At 39.8% G+C, this 20430-nt stretch overlaps 1 protein-coding gene across 2 annotated transcripts in view; it reads left to right on the top strand.

Annotated features, from left to right (window-relative positions):
- The first annotated feature begins 360 nt into the window (after nt 1-360).
- The window catches only part of LOC139980722 (uncharacterized), a 28648-nt gene continuing 8578 nt past the window's right edge, over nt 361-20430 (top strand). The window contains exons 1-11 of one of the 2 annotated variants that reach the window (XM_071992588.1): nt 361-544; nt 1684-2626; nt 6314-6394; nt 10499-10597; nt 12590-12753; nt 13998-15785; nt 16625-16995; nt 17579-18134; nt 18804-18965; nt 19192-19285; nt 19491-19705. In XM_071992588.1, coding sequence (XP_071848689.1) covers nt 1729-2626; nt 6314-6394; nt 10499-10597; nt 12590-12753; nt 13998-15785; nt 16625-16995; nt 17579-18134; nt 18804-18965; nt 19192-19285; nt 19491-19705 — 4428 coding nt within the window. In that variant the 5' untranslated portion in view covers nt 361-544; nt 1684-1728. Of the gene's footprint in view, nt 545-1683; nt 2627-6313; nt 6395-10498; nt 10598-10677; nt 10726-12589; nt 12754-13997; nt 15786-16624; nt 16996-17578; nt 18135-18803; nt 18966-19191; nt 19286-19490; nt 19706-20430 lie in introns of both variants that reach the window. The other variant, XM_071992589.1, reaches the window with a different exon arrangement.

Below are 20430 nucleotides of genomic sequence, written 5' to 3'. Positions count from 1 at the left end.
CAATTTGCAAGAACTTCTATATGGTGTTGTGCAATCGAAAACTGTCGATAATGGTTTAGACAATTATATCTAAGCTATTTAAATAATAGCACTGACAGGATATGAGGCTTCTTTAATAAGAATTTTTCTTCACACGATCCTTGATGGGGAATGTTTTCCTTCTATGAACTGAAGTACAACGCTTTTACCTCGCCTTTTGCGTTACCAAAGTGATTCATAGATTCAGTACCATGTCTTCCGAGAAATGACTTCTGCACGTGGCGTTTTGTAGCATCCCAAAACTGCGTGGCACACGGTGATCGTACTGTTTTCTACATTTACCTTTCGTCACAGAAACCCTACCTAGGTTAGGCTAGCAGTACTATACATGCTCAGTTATGAGAGTATACCATACAAAATGAACTCCAATTGTACGGGCTATACCTAAATCGCGTAGGTTAATCTGTCTGTGTATCTACGCGAATTGCCGAAAAATAGCTGTTCTGTCTTCTGATGGTCAGTCATTCCTTGGTAACTTCAAGATGCACAAACTGTGAAGTTTCAGGTATTGTATTCCTTGCTCAAACACAAACATCCAGTTGTGAAGTCCTTTATACCCTAGCCTAACTTCCTAAGTATCCTTGGGTGGATACACTTCCTTACACTTACATTACAATAAGGCCTGCACTTAAACCTAGGACGTTAGGCATAGCCTAACTTAGGTCATGTTAAGAAAAGGCTTGGTGTAATTTAGCCTAACCTATATACGACTATTGCAGTCACTTAAGTTAAACCTGACCTTAGGTTGGCAAGAACATTACCTTACGTTAGTCCAACATTAAGCAAGAAAGTTACAGTGCTGGTATGTTCACTGACAAGATCAAAACTAATTTTAAGTATGTGGTTCAATGCTAGACTAAATTAAGCATTTCAAAGCTAGTCTAGGCTATACCCTGGCCTTATTTGTGTGTTTTGGGTAGGGCTTTGCCATGCTAACTTTACTATATGACATGTCGAAAACACCACAAACTGATACCTCACCAAATTGAAACATCCATACATGTGGGATTGTGATAATTGCAAGCAGCTATTTGCAGATTTGGAATTGTAAACATTGGATAAATCTTACCAGTTTTGGTGCTAAAAAGATGGTCACTAGGCTTGGTTAATACGTTTCTGTAGCATGACATATATCCCTTAAGACACTAAGTATTTTCTAGTTGAATACAGAACAAATCCAACAGTAGACTAGAGGTAAGTTCCTTCAGCAATTTGTTTCAGTCCATATCAAAGCAAGGTGCTAGGCATATCAACATACCTAGTAGTGTGGTACATAAACGTGTCACTAATACAGTTTGTCATCTCATGTAATTATGTAATTGCTTGTTAATGCCACCTTTGTTTATCACCTAGAAAGAATAGGCCCAAGCCAATATTTCTACTTGGTCACTCGCTGAGATAACAGCCTTGCTGTGTTTATAGTGTCCTTCATACATGTTAACCTTCCTACTGTAATGTTATGATGTATTAATCTTGTACAAAAATATGAGAAATAAATTTAAATTTGAACTGAAAAATAGCATGAAACAGCTTTGCTGTCTTCCTGACAGCTACTGCTGGCTACATGTATCTCCTTTTCAGAAATTGTGCACAATTCATGACCTGAATCACCCCAATATTCAATTCTATTTTGTCATTGAACAGGATAAAAATGCCTTTCAACAACAGTCAAGATTGAGTGTCTTTCACATGGAGAAAGATAACTCTGCACAAACTGATGTAACGTCCACGTCAATTATTAATCCCAGACAGCCACAGGATCCTACCATTGGAGCAGTGTACCCACAAGAAGAGCATTCGTTTGATTTTATTTTCTCATTTGATTCTGATTTCAACCAGTCGTCCCCTGACAAAAATCCGAACCCAATTCAGAATCAATTTTCCTACTCCACTCCAAAGAGGCCGAGTGACTTGTACTCCTCTCCAGAGAATTTTCTGTTCACCGAATCACTTCTAGTGAATCCTAACTCCAGCAGAAGTAGGCCGATAACTAACAGAAACCGAAATCAACTGCCTCAGGCTAGCCAAGATCTATTCCACCCTGACATTTATCCCCCGAATGATAAACATATCACCCAGGGTGGTACGCTCTCCAACCTGCGTGGAGATAGATTTCAGATTCCTCAGAGGGACCCAGGGCCCAGTGTCACTCAGATCGAGAGAAAGGGCAGCAGTGGGGCCCTGTCTTTAGATTTGAGTAAGGAACTTTTTGGGTCTCCCCCATCAGCACTTGGAGAACTTTTGTTAGAGAGCCCTGGTGACACTCCTGCTCAATTTCATGCTGCACAACTGAGAATTGACTCTAGCATATTATCCGATTCGGAGCTCTCAGTCCTTTCGGATATCCAGTCGAAAGAAGAGAAAGGGGCGGCGGCCACTCAGAAAGGAGATTTTGATCGGAGGAAGAAACTTACTTCAGCTCGTAGTCTGTCATTCGACGAAAAGGACGAAATCTTTTTGAATTCTACATTAGACGACCCACATTCAGGGGTACAAGATAAGAGATCGATTGAGAGTGACTCCATCCGTAGCGGAAAGATGGAGCTCGAAGAAGCTTATTCCACGGACTATGACATGCTGTCCATGGGTGAGTGAAATGTTTAATATATATTGTCATATTGTTACAGTAGGTTTACAGTCTTGTTCAGGGCCAAGGCAATCTCACACTACTTCCTACACAACTGAACCCTGGTCATTGGTAACTTGTCACACCTACACACCAAAGTGTGCACAATTCAAACAATCTCTCCTGGGGCACCACAGTGCACCACAGCCACGTGTCCCCCTGGGAAATTCCCGTAGGGTGCAGCCACAAACCCACGCACTCAACAATATTTACAAGTCACCTCGCAAGTCCCCATTTGTACACCTGGGTGAAGAGAGGCAATGGAGATAAAGTGCCTTGCCCAAGGACCCAAGCAATGATCTGACCAAGGCTCGAACCTGTAGTCCTTAGATCACAAGTCCACTGCCTTAACCACTTGACCACAACGCCCTCAATAATGAGGGAAAGGGTTGATAGGGGAGGAGCAAGGGGTGCATATAGTCATTTACTGCATGACCCTATAAATTGCTTTTAACTAATACAGAGTAAAATCATTTCATTCTTTGACTGCATTACTAGTGTACAGTTGGGTCCTTACAGAGGGCGTAAACCTGTTCATCATCTTGCCTACATACAAGAGATTCTTATCATGAATACCTTGGCCAATCCATGCTTGGTTTGGAAGGTATTCAAATGTTAAGTCATCTTACGTAATAGTGGGAGATGATGCTATTCACTCCATTGGCGCAGTATGCAATGTTTCAAGAATGAGTAGTGATTCAAAGCATAGCATGTGAGTCTTAATGCTTAATTTGTGTTTGTTCCATATTAGTATTAATATGGAACAAAACAAACTCATTAGTTTCACTGATATTCTGTAAAGTCCATAAAAGGATTTATCATTTCAATGTACTTCTGTATCGAAATCTGTCTCAAGATGCGTACCACAAGCAAGTTCCCCTCCACTTTCCCCCAACCCCCTCCCCCTCCCTCCATGACAAATCTGTTTTCAAACTGTTCCAGAAGCTTGCCATTTTGTCCGATATGATTGTTTAATAACAGCTCTCCACAAAATTACATATTGACTCGCATTGACAGTACTGTATTTGTCAGTCTGGTCTCAGATGTAATAAATAACAGGCTAAACAAGTAAACACAGGTGTTTTAATACTGTACAGTACATCAGATGAAATCAATGTGTGGGATTCATTTAAGTGTGTTCATTTAGTACATGCCACTAGGATAACGTTATCATAACATAACAATATAGTACACATCCTAGGATCACTTTCAAACTAGTGAACAAGTTTTTTCCCTGTTGAGTTTTGACTTATCCTGCCATGAAGAGTTAAGGACTTCATTGTGTGCAGTTTACTGTCTAGAAACAGATAGTTTGCTTCAAAATGGGTAAGTATGAAGTGAAAGCCAAATAGATTTACGTTTAATAGATTAACTGCCAGTCTGTAGCATCATACTACAAACTTTCTGCTCATGGTATGTGGTAATTTGATCACATATTCCATACCCTGGAAACAGTAATTTTATGTTCCTGTTAAACAAACATGGTGGTTTGTCATATACAGTAAGTTATCAATTTGACTATTACAGTTAAAACATGTTTTTTTCTTTCTTCTCTCCATCCCTTGTCTACTAATCCCCTTACATCTATCTCTTTGTGTTCACCATGCTCATTAACCTGTCTGTATTCTGTGCATGTTTTTGTCCCTTCTGTTACTGTTACTTGTCATTTAGCCTCTGAATAAGATCCTGCTAGGATCGAAACGTCAGGCCAACTTACACACAGTTAAAACATGTAAAATTGTGAAAAAAAGTTTGCATAATTTTGGTCATCAGTTTCAAGGAAGATCTTTTTACTCAATAACCACGAATGAAGCAAAATCGGTGACCCTGGCAGCCTAATTTGATGAAGTTACATTGTGAAAGACGTATAGAGGGTGTCTTTATTTTAATATTTCGTAGTAAAAGAACAAACCTAATACATCAGTTGATATTTTCTACTTCCATATGTTTTTGAATAATGATATTTTCACCTTCCATATATTTTTGAATAATCGGTATGACATAACTGGTATTCCACGTAATTTTTACCAATTCCGATTATGTTCCGATTATGCAATAATCGTACCGATTCCGATTAGGTTAATCGTTTGAACACTGCTTTTTAGTTCTATTACAAAGCACAGAGATGTGATATCTCAGATGCTGTCTGCAGACTTTGTGTACAATATTGTCCATTTGGCAGGTCCGGGTATATAATGTACTAACTAAATGCAGTACAGTACTAGTACTGTATGTGTTATACACACACTGTGTACATGTCACAGTCTGTTACACAAACAGACTGTTTGTTTTCCTAACTAAACTCTAAGTTCCTGTACAGTGTAGCATATTACTGTACACGCTTGTCATGTAATCAGACTTTCAGAACCACAGTGTTGTCACAGAATTTGTTTCTCTGTTTCAGCTGTCCACAGTTTTTCATAAGAATTTTAATAATTACTAAAAAATTGATATTGATTATTCTCAGGACAGAAGCTTGTCCATAAATGTCGGCAATAAGTTGGCAAACCAGTTACTGCGCGTGAGTGAAAAGAAAGCAATACGTAAAACGAGGAACAGATCAAAGCCTGCTGGCAATATTCCTATTAGAGATTGACTGTAAAACGAACACTAAAAAGATAGAACAGAATAATAGCTGGTTGTAATTATTTTAAGGAGAATCTTGTTTTGTTCTACAGTATGGTTGTAATGTCGTTCTGATCAATTCATGCATCGGATTACCAAATTTTGCTACAGTAAATTGTTTTCTGAACGAAAATGTTGTTGATCTTTGGTGAAATAGTCTCTTAAAAATGCTTTTTATTTAAAGCATATGGTGGGAAACTAATTGAGGGAACTTCGTGGATTAGCCTCCTCCTATAAATGAAGTATGAGTTTTCATACTATTTACAGTACATGGGTAGGCCTTCGTATATGATATCTTTGTCTATATACACTCCTTCAGTTAGTGATTAATCACTGTACACATCAAAGTTATTTAGCAAACATGTACACTCATGAACCCTTAACATTTCTCGTGACGTTTCGGAGAAAATTGCATGTGAACATTAGTACAAAGGAGGGCTACAATTTAGATGAAATGATGCACTAAAACCTTCCCTCAACCCCCCTCCCAATTCTTGTCACCCCCTTTCCCTCTCCAAAATAGAGAAAAGAAAGAAATTTGCATCCAACCGTATGTAATGTTATTGAATATGCATTCACATGTACAGTACGTGTGCAAACGATGCACTACATTATATAATCTGCACCTGTATGCTAATGAGCTGTGTATTTGCATATTGAAATATAAGTTAAAGCATGCCGTCTGCTCGTCCTTGTTCACCCTGTCTCTCCATCTGTCAACAAGTAACCTTGGACATGTCGTCCAATATATCTGTCCTGTACAGCATGATGTAACGCAATAAATAATAACATGTTATTTGTTAATACTCTACGTCGACTGTGTTCTACTTGATTGTTTGAAAGAACTCATATACCTCAACAAGGAAACATGACACCGTACCAGTACAAATGAAGTTTCTTACAAAATTTCAAAGCAATGGTAATGGTTTTCCCTTTTTACCTCATCATTACTTTGACTGTTTCAGCAATGAAGCTTCTCTTGAACATATCTTCTGGACTTTGTTTCTCTCGTTTCCCCTTTAGATGGCAATATGGCCGTTCATCCGGATATAGATGAGTCATCATATCCATCAAGAAGCAAGGCAGGGCCAAAGGTCGTTGACTGTAAGTATAGAAAGATTTGTCGCTTTATTTTCTCTCCAAGATGTATAATTTATCCTTTGTAATATAATTATTTTTCTACCTTTGTGTCATTTAGTGAAGTTCACCGTGTTTGATCATTTATGTTACTTGTATAAATCTACGAGCTGAATGCTTTTTGAAAGTTTTGGTAGTGGTTGACTTGAACTAAATATCTTCTACTTCACCTATTGGCAAAGTAGAATATAAGTGGTAACCACTTACTGTATATCAATGTAGTGTAAACTGAAAGTGTGACTTTGTAGGAAAGAGCTTGCTCCAACTGTTTGTGTTAGTATGCTCCTTTTATCCACTTTTATATTTTATATATTTTTCTTAGTAGGAGCTTTGGTATTGTACTCTCATGTATTGTACCAACAGTAAGAAAATGATGAGTTGTTTTAAATTAATTGATGTTTTCAGAACCCCTTCACCTTCCTCTCCTGCCAAACCCACTCCTTCCCTCCCCCCCCCCCCACCACAAAGAAAGAAGAACAAAATAGTAATAAGATTAATTTTTGTGAAAAAATTGTATGAAGCATGTCATCAAGGTTGATGGTTTTAGTTCAAAATAAGCCATAGGCTTTCAGTTACTGCATAGACAAGTACTGAACACTTTAAACATCAATGTGTAATTGAAGTATATCAGTTATAATTCCAATGAATGGATATTAAGTACTATCCTGTTCCTTGTAGCATATATGTATTTACACTTTTCCTTTTCAGGTCAATAATTCAGGAATATTTGCAGAGTCTTTGAGTTGTTCTTTTGTTCACTGTTTGTTAGGCTATTATATAGAGATATTAATTGGAAATCCTTTGTTGTGTTGTTGCCATGGTATTTTCATGGTTCATGACCAGAGACTTACTGCAGGCAGAGGTATAGGTCACTAGTACCAATGCACCTGAAGGGGGCAGATTACCATGTCAGCTGTTTAGTATTCATTGTATCATGCAATATGAAATGTACCATAGTAATTCCCAACTGAGGCTCACTTACTGTACAGTACAGTATATGTACTGGCTTTCATTCAATGGGCTGTATAATCCCAACTGAGCCTACTAGGATACTGTACCATTCAGTCAAAAGGCTTATTTAGTCCCAACTGCAGCTTACCATAATCAGGTCTGCCATATAATGCAAATGGGTTGTACTTATCTTAACTGAACTTAGTGGGCTACCATTCACTGTAAAGTATTGTACCAACTGCAAGGCAAAAGTACTGTATAGTAAGTGTATGCCCAGTGCATCATCTGGGTTTAAAGTATCATTTTGTGTTGACTTAATTCCTTCAGTCTGTTGGTACCATGTTCAACCACTAAACAGAAAGGCCAGACCTATGTCATAATATATGTTTCAGATTCACAAAATGGCATCAAGAATTGATGAAATTATGTATCAGGTTTGTGAATGAAGCAAAGCAGTGCCAATAAATCTGTGGGGAAGATGGTTAGGTCTTGTGGATGTGATTATTATAGTTAATGCTACTCTACAGCCAGGAACAGCCAGATGTTGCAATACCACGTAGGGGTGGTAGCCATATAACTTTGAGGAATATCCAATTATACGGTGTGACCATTACATGACTTGAGAGTGATTTTAAGTTATACTCCAGCACAAAATATAACATTAACTACATTCTATATTTCACAGCCTTGTCACCCCCTCACCCTCACCTCCCCCCCCCCAAAAAAAAACATGGATCCAATAGTTAGCTGCAGTTGTACAGTAATGACATTTTCCTGAATTTGTTGTTTTACCATTACTAATATGTCCATTTTGGAATTTATAACACAAAAACTGGTTTGGATATTAATGCACCAAGAGTACGGATTGATTTTGAGTTTTCATTTTGTTGCTTGCAGTCGATAACGAAATTGGGAAAGACAAACTTACAATTAACGAAGAATTGCTTTTGATCTTGAAATATTTTTGTAGGTAATATACAGTAGATCGGTTTTAATGCATGACTACTTGTATGGTGTGGAGACTACTCATTGAGCTGTATATATACTGTATTTATATGTAAGAGTAGTACTGTACCAATGTATTCCTTCAGTGTTGATACTACTCTGTATTTACCACTTGGTGGAAAAAAAAACATTTAACCAACTGAATATATCTCTCAGAAATAGAGTTTGTTTTAGCCCCACTCGAGAGATTTGTAGGAATTTTTGGGTGTTACCCTCAAAAGCTATGGCAGGCTATTTACATAGTGACCTATTTAGTATTAATACAGTAGATGCATCCTACAGTATGTGAATAGCAGTTTGCACAAGAAAGTGTCACAGAGATCTATTTGTAGAAAGCACCCTTCCATATAAATCTATTCATGCAAATAGACTCTTTAAAAGGTCTCCTGAGGGAGTAACATTTCAAAGAAAGTTAATCCATCCCTCCTTCATTCATATGCAGTAGGTAGCATTAAAGCACCTCACTCATCCAATTATCACAGTAAGGCTGAACTGTGAGGGTATATCCGATAGAAATTACATTTCCATTAACAATTGAACCGGCATCCTACACTATATCCTTCACAAAGAAGAACATTTTCCAATGGATATTTCCTAGCAATTGGGTGCTTCACTCTGGATTGTATATTGTAGACCCACAGGTGTACATAGCTGATTTTACAGGCTGATGTTAAAGGCAGAATTTAGTCATAGTCCAGAAAAAAGAACTCTAAAAAATCATTTTGTGCATAAGTTGCCTTACACCATTCTTCACATACATGTGTGGCAGGTATCACTGTGACTCTCCAGTTATCTGTATCAATTGCTCCCTGGTTAAAGTCAGTGTTTAGATTCCCAGATGTTTGCATTTTAGTAGCAGCTTGTGCTCATTCTGTAGTAATTGTACTTTTCCATGAAATTAATATTGAAATTGAGAAACATTGAATTGGAAAAAACAATACTCTTTGATATATAATAGCAGAGACCTGTACTAAAGACGTGTGGGGCTTTTACTTTGTTACTACCTTGACCTGGCCATGTGGAAACCATTCAGATCAACGAAGACATCTATGTATTTTACAATGATATCTTCAGACTATTGATTAATAAGCAAGTTAAATAAACAACAGAAATTTGAGTGTTCAATGACTGTCTAACATGTGCACAAGCCCTGTTTCTCTGCAAAATACTACTGTCCCTACTGTACATGTAAAAAATGTTCACCATTTTACATTGCAATTTGCGATGAGATACCGGATAAATTATTCCCTGTGAAACACATATATTTATTGTCCTGATTTTCAAATATCATTGCCAAAGCATGAGCGAGGGCAGGTGGGGATGGTGGGGGAGGGGGAGGGGTGGAGATCCATCGTGAACTTGATAATGTAACCTCTTAGTGATGTCATTGGTTGCATGACGGTTCCACAGAATGACCTGTTATGACTTTGCAAAAATGCAGAATATTCATTGTTTCCTGTATAAATGATGATGTCACTTCCTATCTAATCCTGCACTCCCAACCACATTCCTGTTTATTTCTTTTGAATGTAAATATAGATATGGTGATATCCACGAAATAGCTGACCTCTATATATAAATATATATAGTACATGTGGACTAGTTCAGTTTTAAGGTCAGTTGATAGTACAGTGGATATATCCAGAATTTTTCAAAGGGTGGGGTGGATAACGCTGGTGGAATTTTCACAGAGGCAGGCGTTAAAAAATATTTTTTACCATATTTTTTACCACTCTAGGAACTTTTTTGGTGTGATTTTTACAGTATGTGTGTCTAGTGTTAAGCAAATGTCACTCCTGCTGTGCACAGGAGAAATGAAGATGGCCTGCCTTAAAATGCTCTACTCAGCTGATTGTCTATTAAATGGAGATATTTGAACCTGAGTTCGTCCAGGATCATCTGTGTATAGCAGCATAGAATTCAAGAGAGAGGAATGTGTGACTTCCTAGCCATTATATTTGTAAATTAACCTAAAAAATATGTCAAAATTATGATTGGATCATCGATGAAACAAAATTTGAAACTAAATATATATTGAATATTCATAGAAATAAATTGTAATCTCTCCGAAAATCTTGTAAACATGTTATCTTGCTTTTGTCTTTTTTCAAACAGCTACAAGACACAGTAATATCTCATCTTTGCAAAGTCCCTCCTTTTGGAGTTACTTTTCGGGAGTTTCAAATGTGTTTTCTCTCCCAACCACTTCTATTGGTAACCAGACAATTCATTTTACTGCATGCAGCTTTCTGATTGGTCAGTCTCACCATACTTACATTTTGTACTGTCCACAGCTCCATCTACTACCGAAGAAGCTCTGGCTCTACAGAGAGCAGTCATTGGTAATTAACAGCTCTTCATATTAACTCCATTTTGTTGTTTTTGAGTTGGGTTAGTTTTGTTTTGTCTTTTCTTTGGTCAACTCTTCACCATCAGTTTGATAGATTTGTAGAGGACCGTTAAGTCTAACGCTCCTTGGTTTCAATTTTCGTGTAGATCAACCATCCGCAAACTATAAGGGCACGACCGAAAAGTGGTTCCCAAAAAGTTTTCTGTAGAATGTAGAATTTTTTCCCAGAGGCCAGAAAATTCATCTGCAAAGTTTGGAGCTTGCCAACGTCCATAGGCCAAGCTACCGTATCTTTCATTCATTCTTAGCATTGATTCTGAGGTGTGGGGGTCTGGTTGGTCATGGCTCAGTTCTCGTGGAAGCTCCTGGGGTGGGGGGGGGAAGGGGGACCTATGCAATAGTTTGTGGACTGCCAATGCAGCTTGTACCCTATAGCATGTACAGTAGCTATAGAAGTGTAACTATAGAATTTGCATGTCCTAGTCATAGACATTTCACCTAGAGCTGTATTAAAGTACTGCAGAACAGTTTACAACAAAGTAATAGTCGGGTCTTCCTTATCTGTAATGCAATCGTAGATGTGTTTTCAAGGAGACACAAGCTATTTACTGTAACTGTCATAAACCAGACTTGGGTTCCTAGCTTACCTGTCCCCTCACAACCTCAGCACCCTCGCTCTACCCTGCCTAGAGTGAAGTGGTAAATTTTTTCACACTCTACATCCTCAAATGACCGGTCACTTCTGGCCGGTGACCCTCCTACTCATTCTACCACCCAATGTGTCTTGTTGTGAGGAGACAACTAAGCTCTTCATTTGTAAATATCCCAAAATCTGGTAAGTTTGGGGGTGTAAACTTTACCCAGTTGCGACAATTTTTTCTATACTGTACTTTCAAGTCCCGCTTCAAAGTACTTATATATTGTCAGTATGTGCACTTATAAATATCATGTTTCTATCATATAAAGGTTGGGAACTGTTCGTACTGTCAATACGAGTGCTTTGAAGCATGATATTGGAGGACAGTTTAGACAGGTATTAGCATCAGAAAATTGTCCCAACTGGCTGGTAAACTTTTATCAGTCTATGCATATTCAAAGTACTTGAGGGAGGGTGACTAAGAGGCCTCTGAGGGTGTTTCCCTTTTCATCCAAGACAGCAAAAGACCTTTCATATCGTTCCTCACCCTTTCTGATACATGTTGTGTATTTCTTATAAAATCTCTGCTGTCTGCAATTTTGTTGAGGGAACAGTATTTTCCCTTCACGACATGGGACACCGCTTCTTGTCATGTGGTCCCCTGCCCTAACCTCTGACAAAAGAAATCTTTTGTGACACCACCGTGGTGGACCCACTTTCTCAATTGTGAATCTTTGTATGTATCCACAATATTACAAAATATTCTGACATCAGTCGCAAACCAAATAATTGTTAAAATAGTTAATGCTGTTCATTTGGGTGGGTGGGTCTGCTGTTCATTAGGGTGGATGGGGATATGGGAGGATGTGTTTGACAGGTAACTATGGATATTGTTGACTTAGTAGATTATTCAACTGATACTAGCTTCATATGATTGCTTCTTTATTATCATGTACAGGTTTACCTTAAGAGCCAGTCGAACATTAATTTTACATCTATTGGGGCAAACTGCTAACATATTCTTCTTGTACATAATAATATATGTGTGTTCAATGTTTGAAGCAAATGCCTAATTGTATGTCTGCAAGCTTGGGGCTTCATTAAAGTAACGTCTAAACTATTCTATTCGTTTGAGCGTTAACTACTTTTCTGACTGCTGTCTCTCATCACTTATTGAGATGAGCTCCGATCCTAAATCTATTGTGTCTGTCGGTCGTAGGAAATTCGAAAGCCTCGCCAGCTTCAATGGACGAGATCAATGCTACCATAGCAGCCGTGCAACAGCAGTACCGGGAGAGGCTGGATAAGTTGGGTAACGAGAGAAGCTCACTCCTGGAGGAGGACGACGACGAAACGAACCAAGAGCCGAATGGTGACAAGAAGGTATTTCATTATTGACAGCCACCCCCCCCCCCCCTTGAGCATATTTTTTAAATTTATATATGATATCGCTAGTAATTTCAAAAGAGAAAATGCTAAGATGCAACTTACAAGCCCTGGGAAGTGCCATTTCCAGCGATCTGGGAGGCATTTTCAGCCAAAATTTTCTTGTAAGTAAAATATGTATTCTTCGAAACCAAAATGCCAATTGGAATGCCTTAAGATGTGATGTGTGTGTTTTTGTATGTAAGATTGTACTTGTCTAGGCCTCACAAGTGGTGACATGGAGACAAAAAATAAATTCCTGTCACCAATTGTCAAACATTAGAGAACAGACAAAGGGTTAGAATAAAGGGAAATATCATTGTTTGTAGTTAGTACAATAGAGAACAATTGTGGGTGTGTATGTGATGCCTGGCTTGGCTTATAAACACAATAATTCAAGAAGTGCATGGTGGGGTGCATTTTTGCTTTGATGCTTGTAAACTTTTGACAGTATTCTTCGAAACCAAAATGCCAATTGGAATGAATCAGAGATCGGGGAAAGTGGAAAACGATATCAGATGATGCTTTACATCAGTCTCCATGAACCTTCACTCGAAGACAACAAAGTATAACAGTGTCTTAATAAGATCCTTTGCAATCCTATATTGAGTAATGCCAAGTCAGTTTGGTAAAACTTTATACCAAATACAAAAAGGCTACTTTTTTTTTGTAGGAGTTGTTTAATATCTGCAAGTACTGTTACCTTTTCAAAAGAAAAACAAACGATAATGCTTAGTCTAGGTTTATGCTACTTTGGTAGGCAGTGGTACTAAGACTAGCCTTATTTGCATCTGTGTTAAACTTTGCTGAAGTTCATGTCTTTTAGTGATAAGGCTAACTGCTTTAGGCAAAACTTCATGAGGAATTTATTTCCCATTAGTGTTGCAATTTCGTGTCTAAAAACAGAAGGTGAGGATTTTTCGTCATTAACTAAAGTAATAAGCAAATGAATATAAGGATGGTTTCCGTGTACACGATAATGTTACCGGTAATGTTGGACATTACATGTTGAGACAATACAGGTTGAGATAAATGCCTGACTTATGCAGTTGACCATGTACAACTATATCGGCAAAACACACCCTAAGCTTAGTATAGTACTTAAAGAGTTTCTACATGGTTTGGCTGTCAAGGTTGTAACTCCACGAATACTTTCCTTCTCGTTTGAAACCCCCCTCCCATATTCTTTTAATCTATTGCAGATGTTACATGCATCGACTTCCTCTCTCGACGAAATGCCAACCAAGCTTCCTGCCTCTCATGATGACGGTTCCAGCCCTGAGACGAAGTCACAAAATGATCTGTTGCGGGAGCCAGAGGTGGTTCCACCACCTCCCCATCCTGACAGTCTCAGTAGGGATGCAGAACAGCCCAGACAACCCCCCGCACCGGTCACAATCAGCAAGAAACCAGCATCCCTCATGGCACAGAATACCACCCTGGCCCTGCAGAACGCTGTCTCAGGAAAGTTCAACAACTCCCCAACGGCTGGACCTGGGGTAGGTGCCGGCCCCACTGGCGGAATCGTACACGGGCGGATCTTACACAGGAACCCGATAGAGGGCGTAACAACTCACAGAGGGGGTAGGACTATGGTGGCCCCCAAAGAGTCCCACCCTACATCGGATAGTACGGATTCTTCTCAGCCGGGCTTCACCGACGGATACAGCGTCGGTGAACCCGCGGCCAACGACTACTCGCAGACACTGCCTAACGGTATTCCTGGTTCCCTCCGCAACGATTCCACGAGTGTGCCTCAGAATCAGTCAGAGACTGCCACAGATATGGCGCCAACAGAGACTGATTCCACCACCGTCAGCGGTAGTGGAGAGCCCGGCACCATACCAGAAGCGGCAGAATTACAGAGAGAGTCGAACGCTTCATCGCAGACCCTACTCCCTCAGCAGAAGCCTCTCCCTCCACTTTTCCCAGTGAGGAGGAAAGACATGAACAAGTTGCCTTCTACGTCGCTGAGACAGTCTTCCAAGCCGAGAGTGGGGTCCAGCGGGGACAGCGACGTCATGCAGCTGCTTCGAGAGAAGGCCAACCTGGAGGGACAGATTGAGATGCTCAACGCAGAGACCGAGGCAGCCCTGCAATCCAGGGCAGAACTGCAAGCCCAGGTGGCAGGTCTTCAAGCCCAGATGAGGTCCCAGAAGTTGTCGCTAGATCAATCGACCCAGGAGAAAGCGACGTCGGAGAATTACATGAAGAGATTACGGGCCAATCGTAACGAGTTGGAGGATAGAGTCCTCAGTCTTCAGAACAATTTAGAGATGAAGGACAATGGACTGGAAGATGTCAAAAAGGAACTGGAAGGAGCGAAAGAGGCGAATAACAAGTTGGATAGAAGGCTGGGAGAGGTGAAGAGAGACGTTGAGAATAAAGAGATGCAGATGGCTAAATTGAGAGAAAAAGTTGCCCTGTTAGAGAATAAATTAGAAAATTCAATCGATAGCGGCTCTCAGTCGAGCGCCGACATGAGGACGTTACAAGCTGACCTTCTGTCAGCGCAAAAGACCAAAGATTGGTTCCAGGACCAGCTCCATTTGGCCCAAGACGATAGAAATAAACTGCAACGGGAGCTGTCCTCCACGCAGGAAAAAATACGGGGCGACGCCCTGAGCATCGAGCTGCTGAAGACGGCGAATTCTCAAATCAAGCAGCAGTTGAACGAAACCCGGCAGCAATCGTTGCTGGAGAAGGAGCAAATAGCCAAGCATCTGGAGACCATCGAGGCAGACATACTCGCCCGAGAGGCAGGGTTCGCCGAGATTCAGAGAGAGAAATTGGCCGTGCACGATGCCGTACTCGCTCAGATGAACGAGATGGAGATGGAGAAGCACAAAGTGGCCAACCTCGTGGCATCGGCCGTCGAGCTCGAACGTCAGTTGGAAGCGACGCAGAAAGAGCTGGCCGACAAGAAAAATAAGTTGTTTGAAGCGGAAGCCGAAAAGAAGGAACTAGTGAAAAATTTAACTCTGGCCCAGGTTAGTAGCATTATACATATTATTAAAGGGCAAGTGGGATACCAAACTCTGAAAATTGATTCATTCTTTATCTCAGTTACCTGTCTCTACATTATCTATGCACTACCATGTGAGCATGAAATAAGATAAACTTTGGTTGGTAGCAGAAAGAAATAATAAATAATATAATAAATACTATATATTAAATTGCTGTTATCATGAAATAAAACATGCTCAAGAGCACTGTACAAAAGAACCAAAACCTGGAATATAAAATTACCAAACTTAAGAAACCTAAAAGTAATAACAACAGCAGTAAAAGTAAAAAATGATATAAGACAGGGATATAAACCACAATAAAGAAGATAAAAATGTAAATATATATAAAAATGGACACAGTAATGTGAATAAAGCAACGTATAAGATTATTGCCCATACTCAATCCTAAAAAGATCAGTTTTCAAATGCTTCTTGAAAGTGTCAATAGATGGGATATTTCTCAAGTGATGAGGAAGAGAATTCCAGAGTTTAGGACCTTAAGAAAGGAGGCTGGATAAGGATTCATAAATGGGATAGGGAAGTACAGGGTCATTGATTACAAAATTTTACTATCCGTGGTAGATAGAAGTGCTGGAATAGAGTAGAGACAGGTAGGTGAGTTCACTTGTAAATATCCATATCATGAACCCCCTTATCCCAAACAGTGAATAGATTTTGTAGAGAATGCCAAAAATATAGAAATTTGAAAGATAGAAGAAGATATAACTTTTCACTTTATTATCATGTTCTTTCTGTGATTGGAGATGAGGGATATTTACAGTTTCCGATGTAAATCTTTGTTTTATTTCATTTAATTTTAGGAATCCGTCTCCAACAAAGAAAGGGAATTGGAATCGGCAGAAATCAAGAATAAAGACACTGAGGCCCGCCTCAACGAAAAGACGTCGCGATCGGAGACCCTGGATGACGAGATGGCCCGACTCCGAGCCGATAAGACCTCCCTGGAAGCAGCGCTGATAGCTGCCAACGAGGAGAAACGGTCATTCGACGAAGCCCTGCAGCGTCTCAGGCGGGACATGGAAAAAGTCGAGAAGAACTATCGACAGATGGCGGACGAAGTCTCTGCAAGAGATTCACAGTTGGAGGAGTTGAGGCGAGAGAAGACACTATCTGAAGAAAAACTCCAAGGAGCGATAGAACAGTTGAAGGAACAGCAAGAGAATTCAGAAGGGTGAGTCTCCCATCTGGTGTATAGGGATATATCATGATAACATGTAGAGGGGGACGGGGAGGGGGGAGTAGAGTCACTGAAGAAGTTGGTATTAGTTTGGTGTATGTTGTAAGGGTAAGTCTCCCATCTGGTGTATAAGGATAAATTACAATAACATGTAGAGGGGTAGGGGAGGGGAGGGGGGAGTAGAATCACTGAAGAATTGGTATAACTTGTCATCTTAACCATCTCGATTAAACTTCTTCAATGATCAAGTGTATGAGTAAATCGGGGAATAATTCAGTGTTTTCAAATTTTGTGTAGTAGTTTTAAAGGCTGTAAAACTACTGCTGTCCTGTGTATAAAAGCTGCTATACATCTTTGTATTTGTGTAGCCATTTCATGACCACATTGCAAAGCATTTTGGGAAGCGATACCAGATTAATTCGTCCCTGTAAATTATTATTTACTTCCAAGTTTCAGTAACAATTATTTAGGAAGGATTTAGTCAAATTTGTATCTCTTGAATCATGTCCAAGGTTCTCATCTTAACCGGTAATGAAATGGCTCCTTGACAATTTTTTTATTGCACCTCTTTGAATAGTTATGCAGCAGTGCTCGGAAACAAAGATACTCTTCTGAAAGGACTCCAACAGTCCAACGAAAATCTTCAGGCCGAACTTGAACACGCCAAAGCAGATTTAGAGGAAGCACGTGAGACTTCCTTGTCATCTCAAGCCTCCATACAGTCACTCCAAGATGGCCTCCAGAAGACCGGACAAGTGGTACAGATCAGAGAACAACAACTACAGGAGGCCCTCACCCAGAATGCCAATCTGCAAGGACAGCTTGAGACGATGAAGGAGGACCGGAATAACTATTCGGTGCTGCTCGAGGAGAACAAGGCCCTGAAGGAGAAGATCTCGGACACGCAGAACGCAGCGCACCGAGAGGGCGGCGATCAGAAGGCGAAGATTCTAAGGCTCGGAGCAGATCTGAAGGCGCTCCGTAAAGAGCTGAAGGAGAGACAACAATCCCACGAGCAGGAGATCGCCAGACTCAACGATAGTCTGACGGAAGTCGAAAATGCCAAAGCGATGGCGGAGGAGACGCTACAGACCGCCAAAGAAGAGGCTGCAGACATGAGCAAAGCAGAACAGGTAGGACCAATCAGAGTCTTCTTAGGTCATAGGGTAAAAGGCTATGGACATTAAATTGAACAGAGTAATATAATATTGCCAGCACTGCCAGTTGAAAGCTGTATCTCAATATCTGAGCTCCTAATTCTGGGTTTGTGGAGGTACTGTTAGTCTTTGGCCAGAGGTGCCCTCCGTTATTCAAGGAAGTGTTTCACAGGGGTAGCGTGTAATTGCGCACGTTCTTCGAAAGGTTAAGTCTTCAGTTCCGAGACAGGGAATAGTTTTTTTTTTACTTGGAAGAAATAATTTTGATACCATTTTCCATAACTAAACTCACAACACATTGTAGGTTGTTGGCTTGAGCATGTTGATTTCATTGAAAAAAAGTGAAAGAATTTTCTTTAAAAGTTTGAAGTGGGCCAATTTGATTTTAAATGTATTCGAATGTAACGAAGAAAAGTGTCTGGCTGGCTTGTTATGAATCAAAGAAAATTTGTTACTTATTTAAGTCATTATCTGATGAAAAGATATTAGGAGGCCGTCTAGGGAATGTGATAAACTGTAATCTTATTTTTGTAGTAATACTTGGAAATATTAAAAATTCTAAACATTGCTTCAATATGCCATACTGGATGGCAGTTTGCCTTGAATATGTGAACAACACTCCCAAACTGCAATCTACTCCAACAGAGACAAATGTCCGAAGCTCTGATGAGAACGATCAACGATCTAGAGACATTGAAACAAGAGAAGAGCAAATCGGAGGCAGCTCTCGGAGAGACCACGAGGGCCCGCGACAGAGACAACTCGAATTACCAGGCTAGGATCGCCGACTTGGAGGCTGAAGTAGAGGTGAGCATGGTCGAGAAACCTAAAATACTGGAATACATCAATGGTATTTGCAATCTGGAATCAGGTTGATGTCGAATTAATGTTTGATTCATTGAGGGGGAATTTATTATAGTCTGCCCTGTCTGCATTTGAAATTTGAAATCTCTTTCTTACTTTGTGAAATGGGTAACATCTTTTCTATTTTTTCTCCTTTTTTTCTCTTTTTGTCTCTTTTTTTTTGTGGCAGAATCTCAGGGAAATTCTGGCAGAGATGAAGAAAAATGAAGGGGACAACAGGAAGATGGCGATTGAGTTGGAGAGAGAAAGAGGCAGACTTTCGGGTATGCTACCTACAAGCTTCCATACTTTTCTGAATGGGTGTAAGGATTGTCAGGGGGAGGGAGTTGGTGATGGATTAGTTCGGGATGACTGATTATAAATCCTGTAAAAATTTATATATCATGGAACAAATCTTTTCTGATTTCATATAACTTATTGTATCAAGAGGCAAAGTATCAAACATTCTATTATTTGTTACTCTGGCAGGCGTCCACCAGAGCCATGCAGCCTTAAAGCAACACGCTGGACTCTTGGAGGCTGCTCTGGCCAGAAGAGAATCCACCATGACCGAACTTAATGAGCAGCTGACCGCAACGTCTCAGGAGAAGGCTCTGGAAGAAACTAAGCTGCAGCAATTGGTCAAGGAACTTGAAGAAGGGCTTCAGAAAGAAAAGGCCATGTCCAAAGATCTCAGAAAACAGGTGAGATGTTTTGACCCATAGGCAATGTGGTAATGAGTAAAGTCAGTGGCTTGGATTCACAGTGACACGACTTGATGGGTGTCAACAATCCAAAATGATTTGATGTGATGTGAATCGAAACAAAACTGACTTCATTTGACTCAAACCATTACTGAAGGTGGGTATCAAAACAAATATGACTTCATTTGACTCGAACCGTCACTCGACGTAGGAATGAAAACAAAAATGACTTCACTTGACTCGAACCATCACGCGACTTAGGAATAAAAATAAAATGACTTCATTTGACTCGAACCGTCACTCGACGTAGGAATGAAAACAAAAATGACTTCACTTGACTCTAACCATCACGCGACTTAGGAATAAAAATAAAATGACTTCACTTGACTCTAACCATCACGCGACTTAGGAATAAAAATAAAATGACTTCACTTGACTCGAACCATCACTTGACGTAGGAATGAAAACAAAAATGACTTCACTTGACTCTAACCATCACTCGACGTAGGAATGAAAACAAAAATGACTTCACTTGACTCTAACCATCACTTGCATAGGAATCAAAACAAAAAGGACTTCACTTGACTCTAACCATCACGCGTCTTAGGAATCAAACAAAAATGACTTCACTTGACTCTAACCATCTCGCGACTTAGGAATAAAAATAAAATGACTTCACTTGACTCGAACCATCACTCGACGTAGGAATGAAAACAAAAATGACT

This window comes from Apostichopus japonicus, chromosome 15 (genome assembly GCF_037975245.1).
Source record: "Apostichopus japonicus isolate 1M-3 chromosome 15, ASM3797524v1, whole genome shotgun sequence".
NCBI classification, from domain to species: Eukaryota; Metazoa; Echinodermata; class Holothuroidea; order Aspidochirotida; family Stichopodidae; genus Apostichopus; species Apostichopus japonicus.
This window is presented reverse-complemented; position numbering and strand designations above follow the sequence as displayed.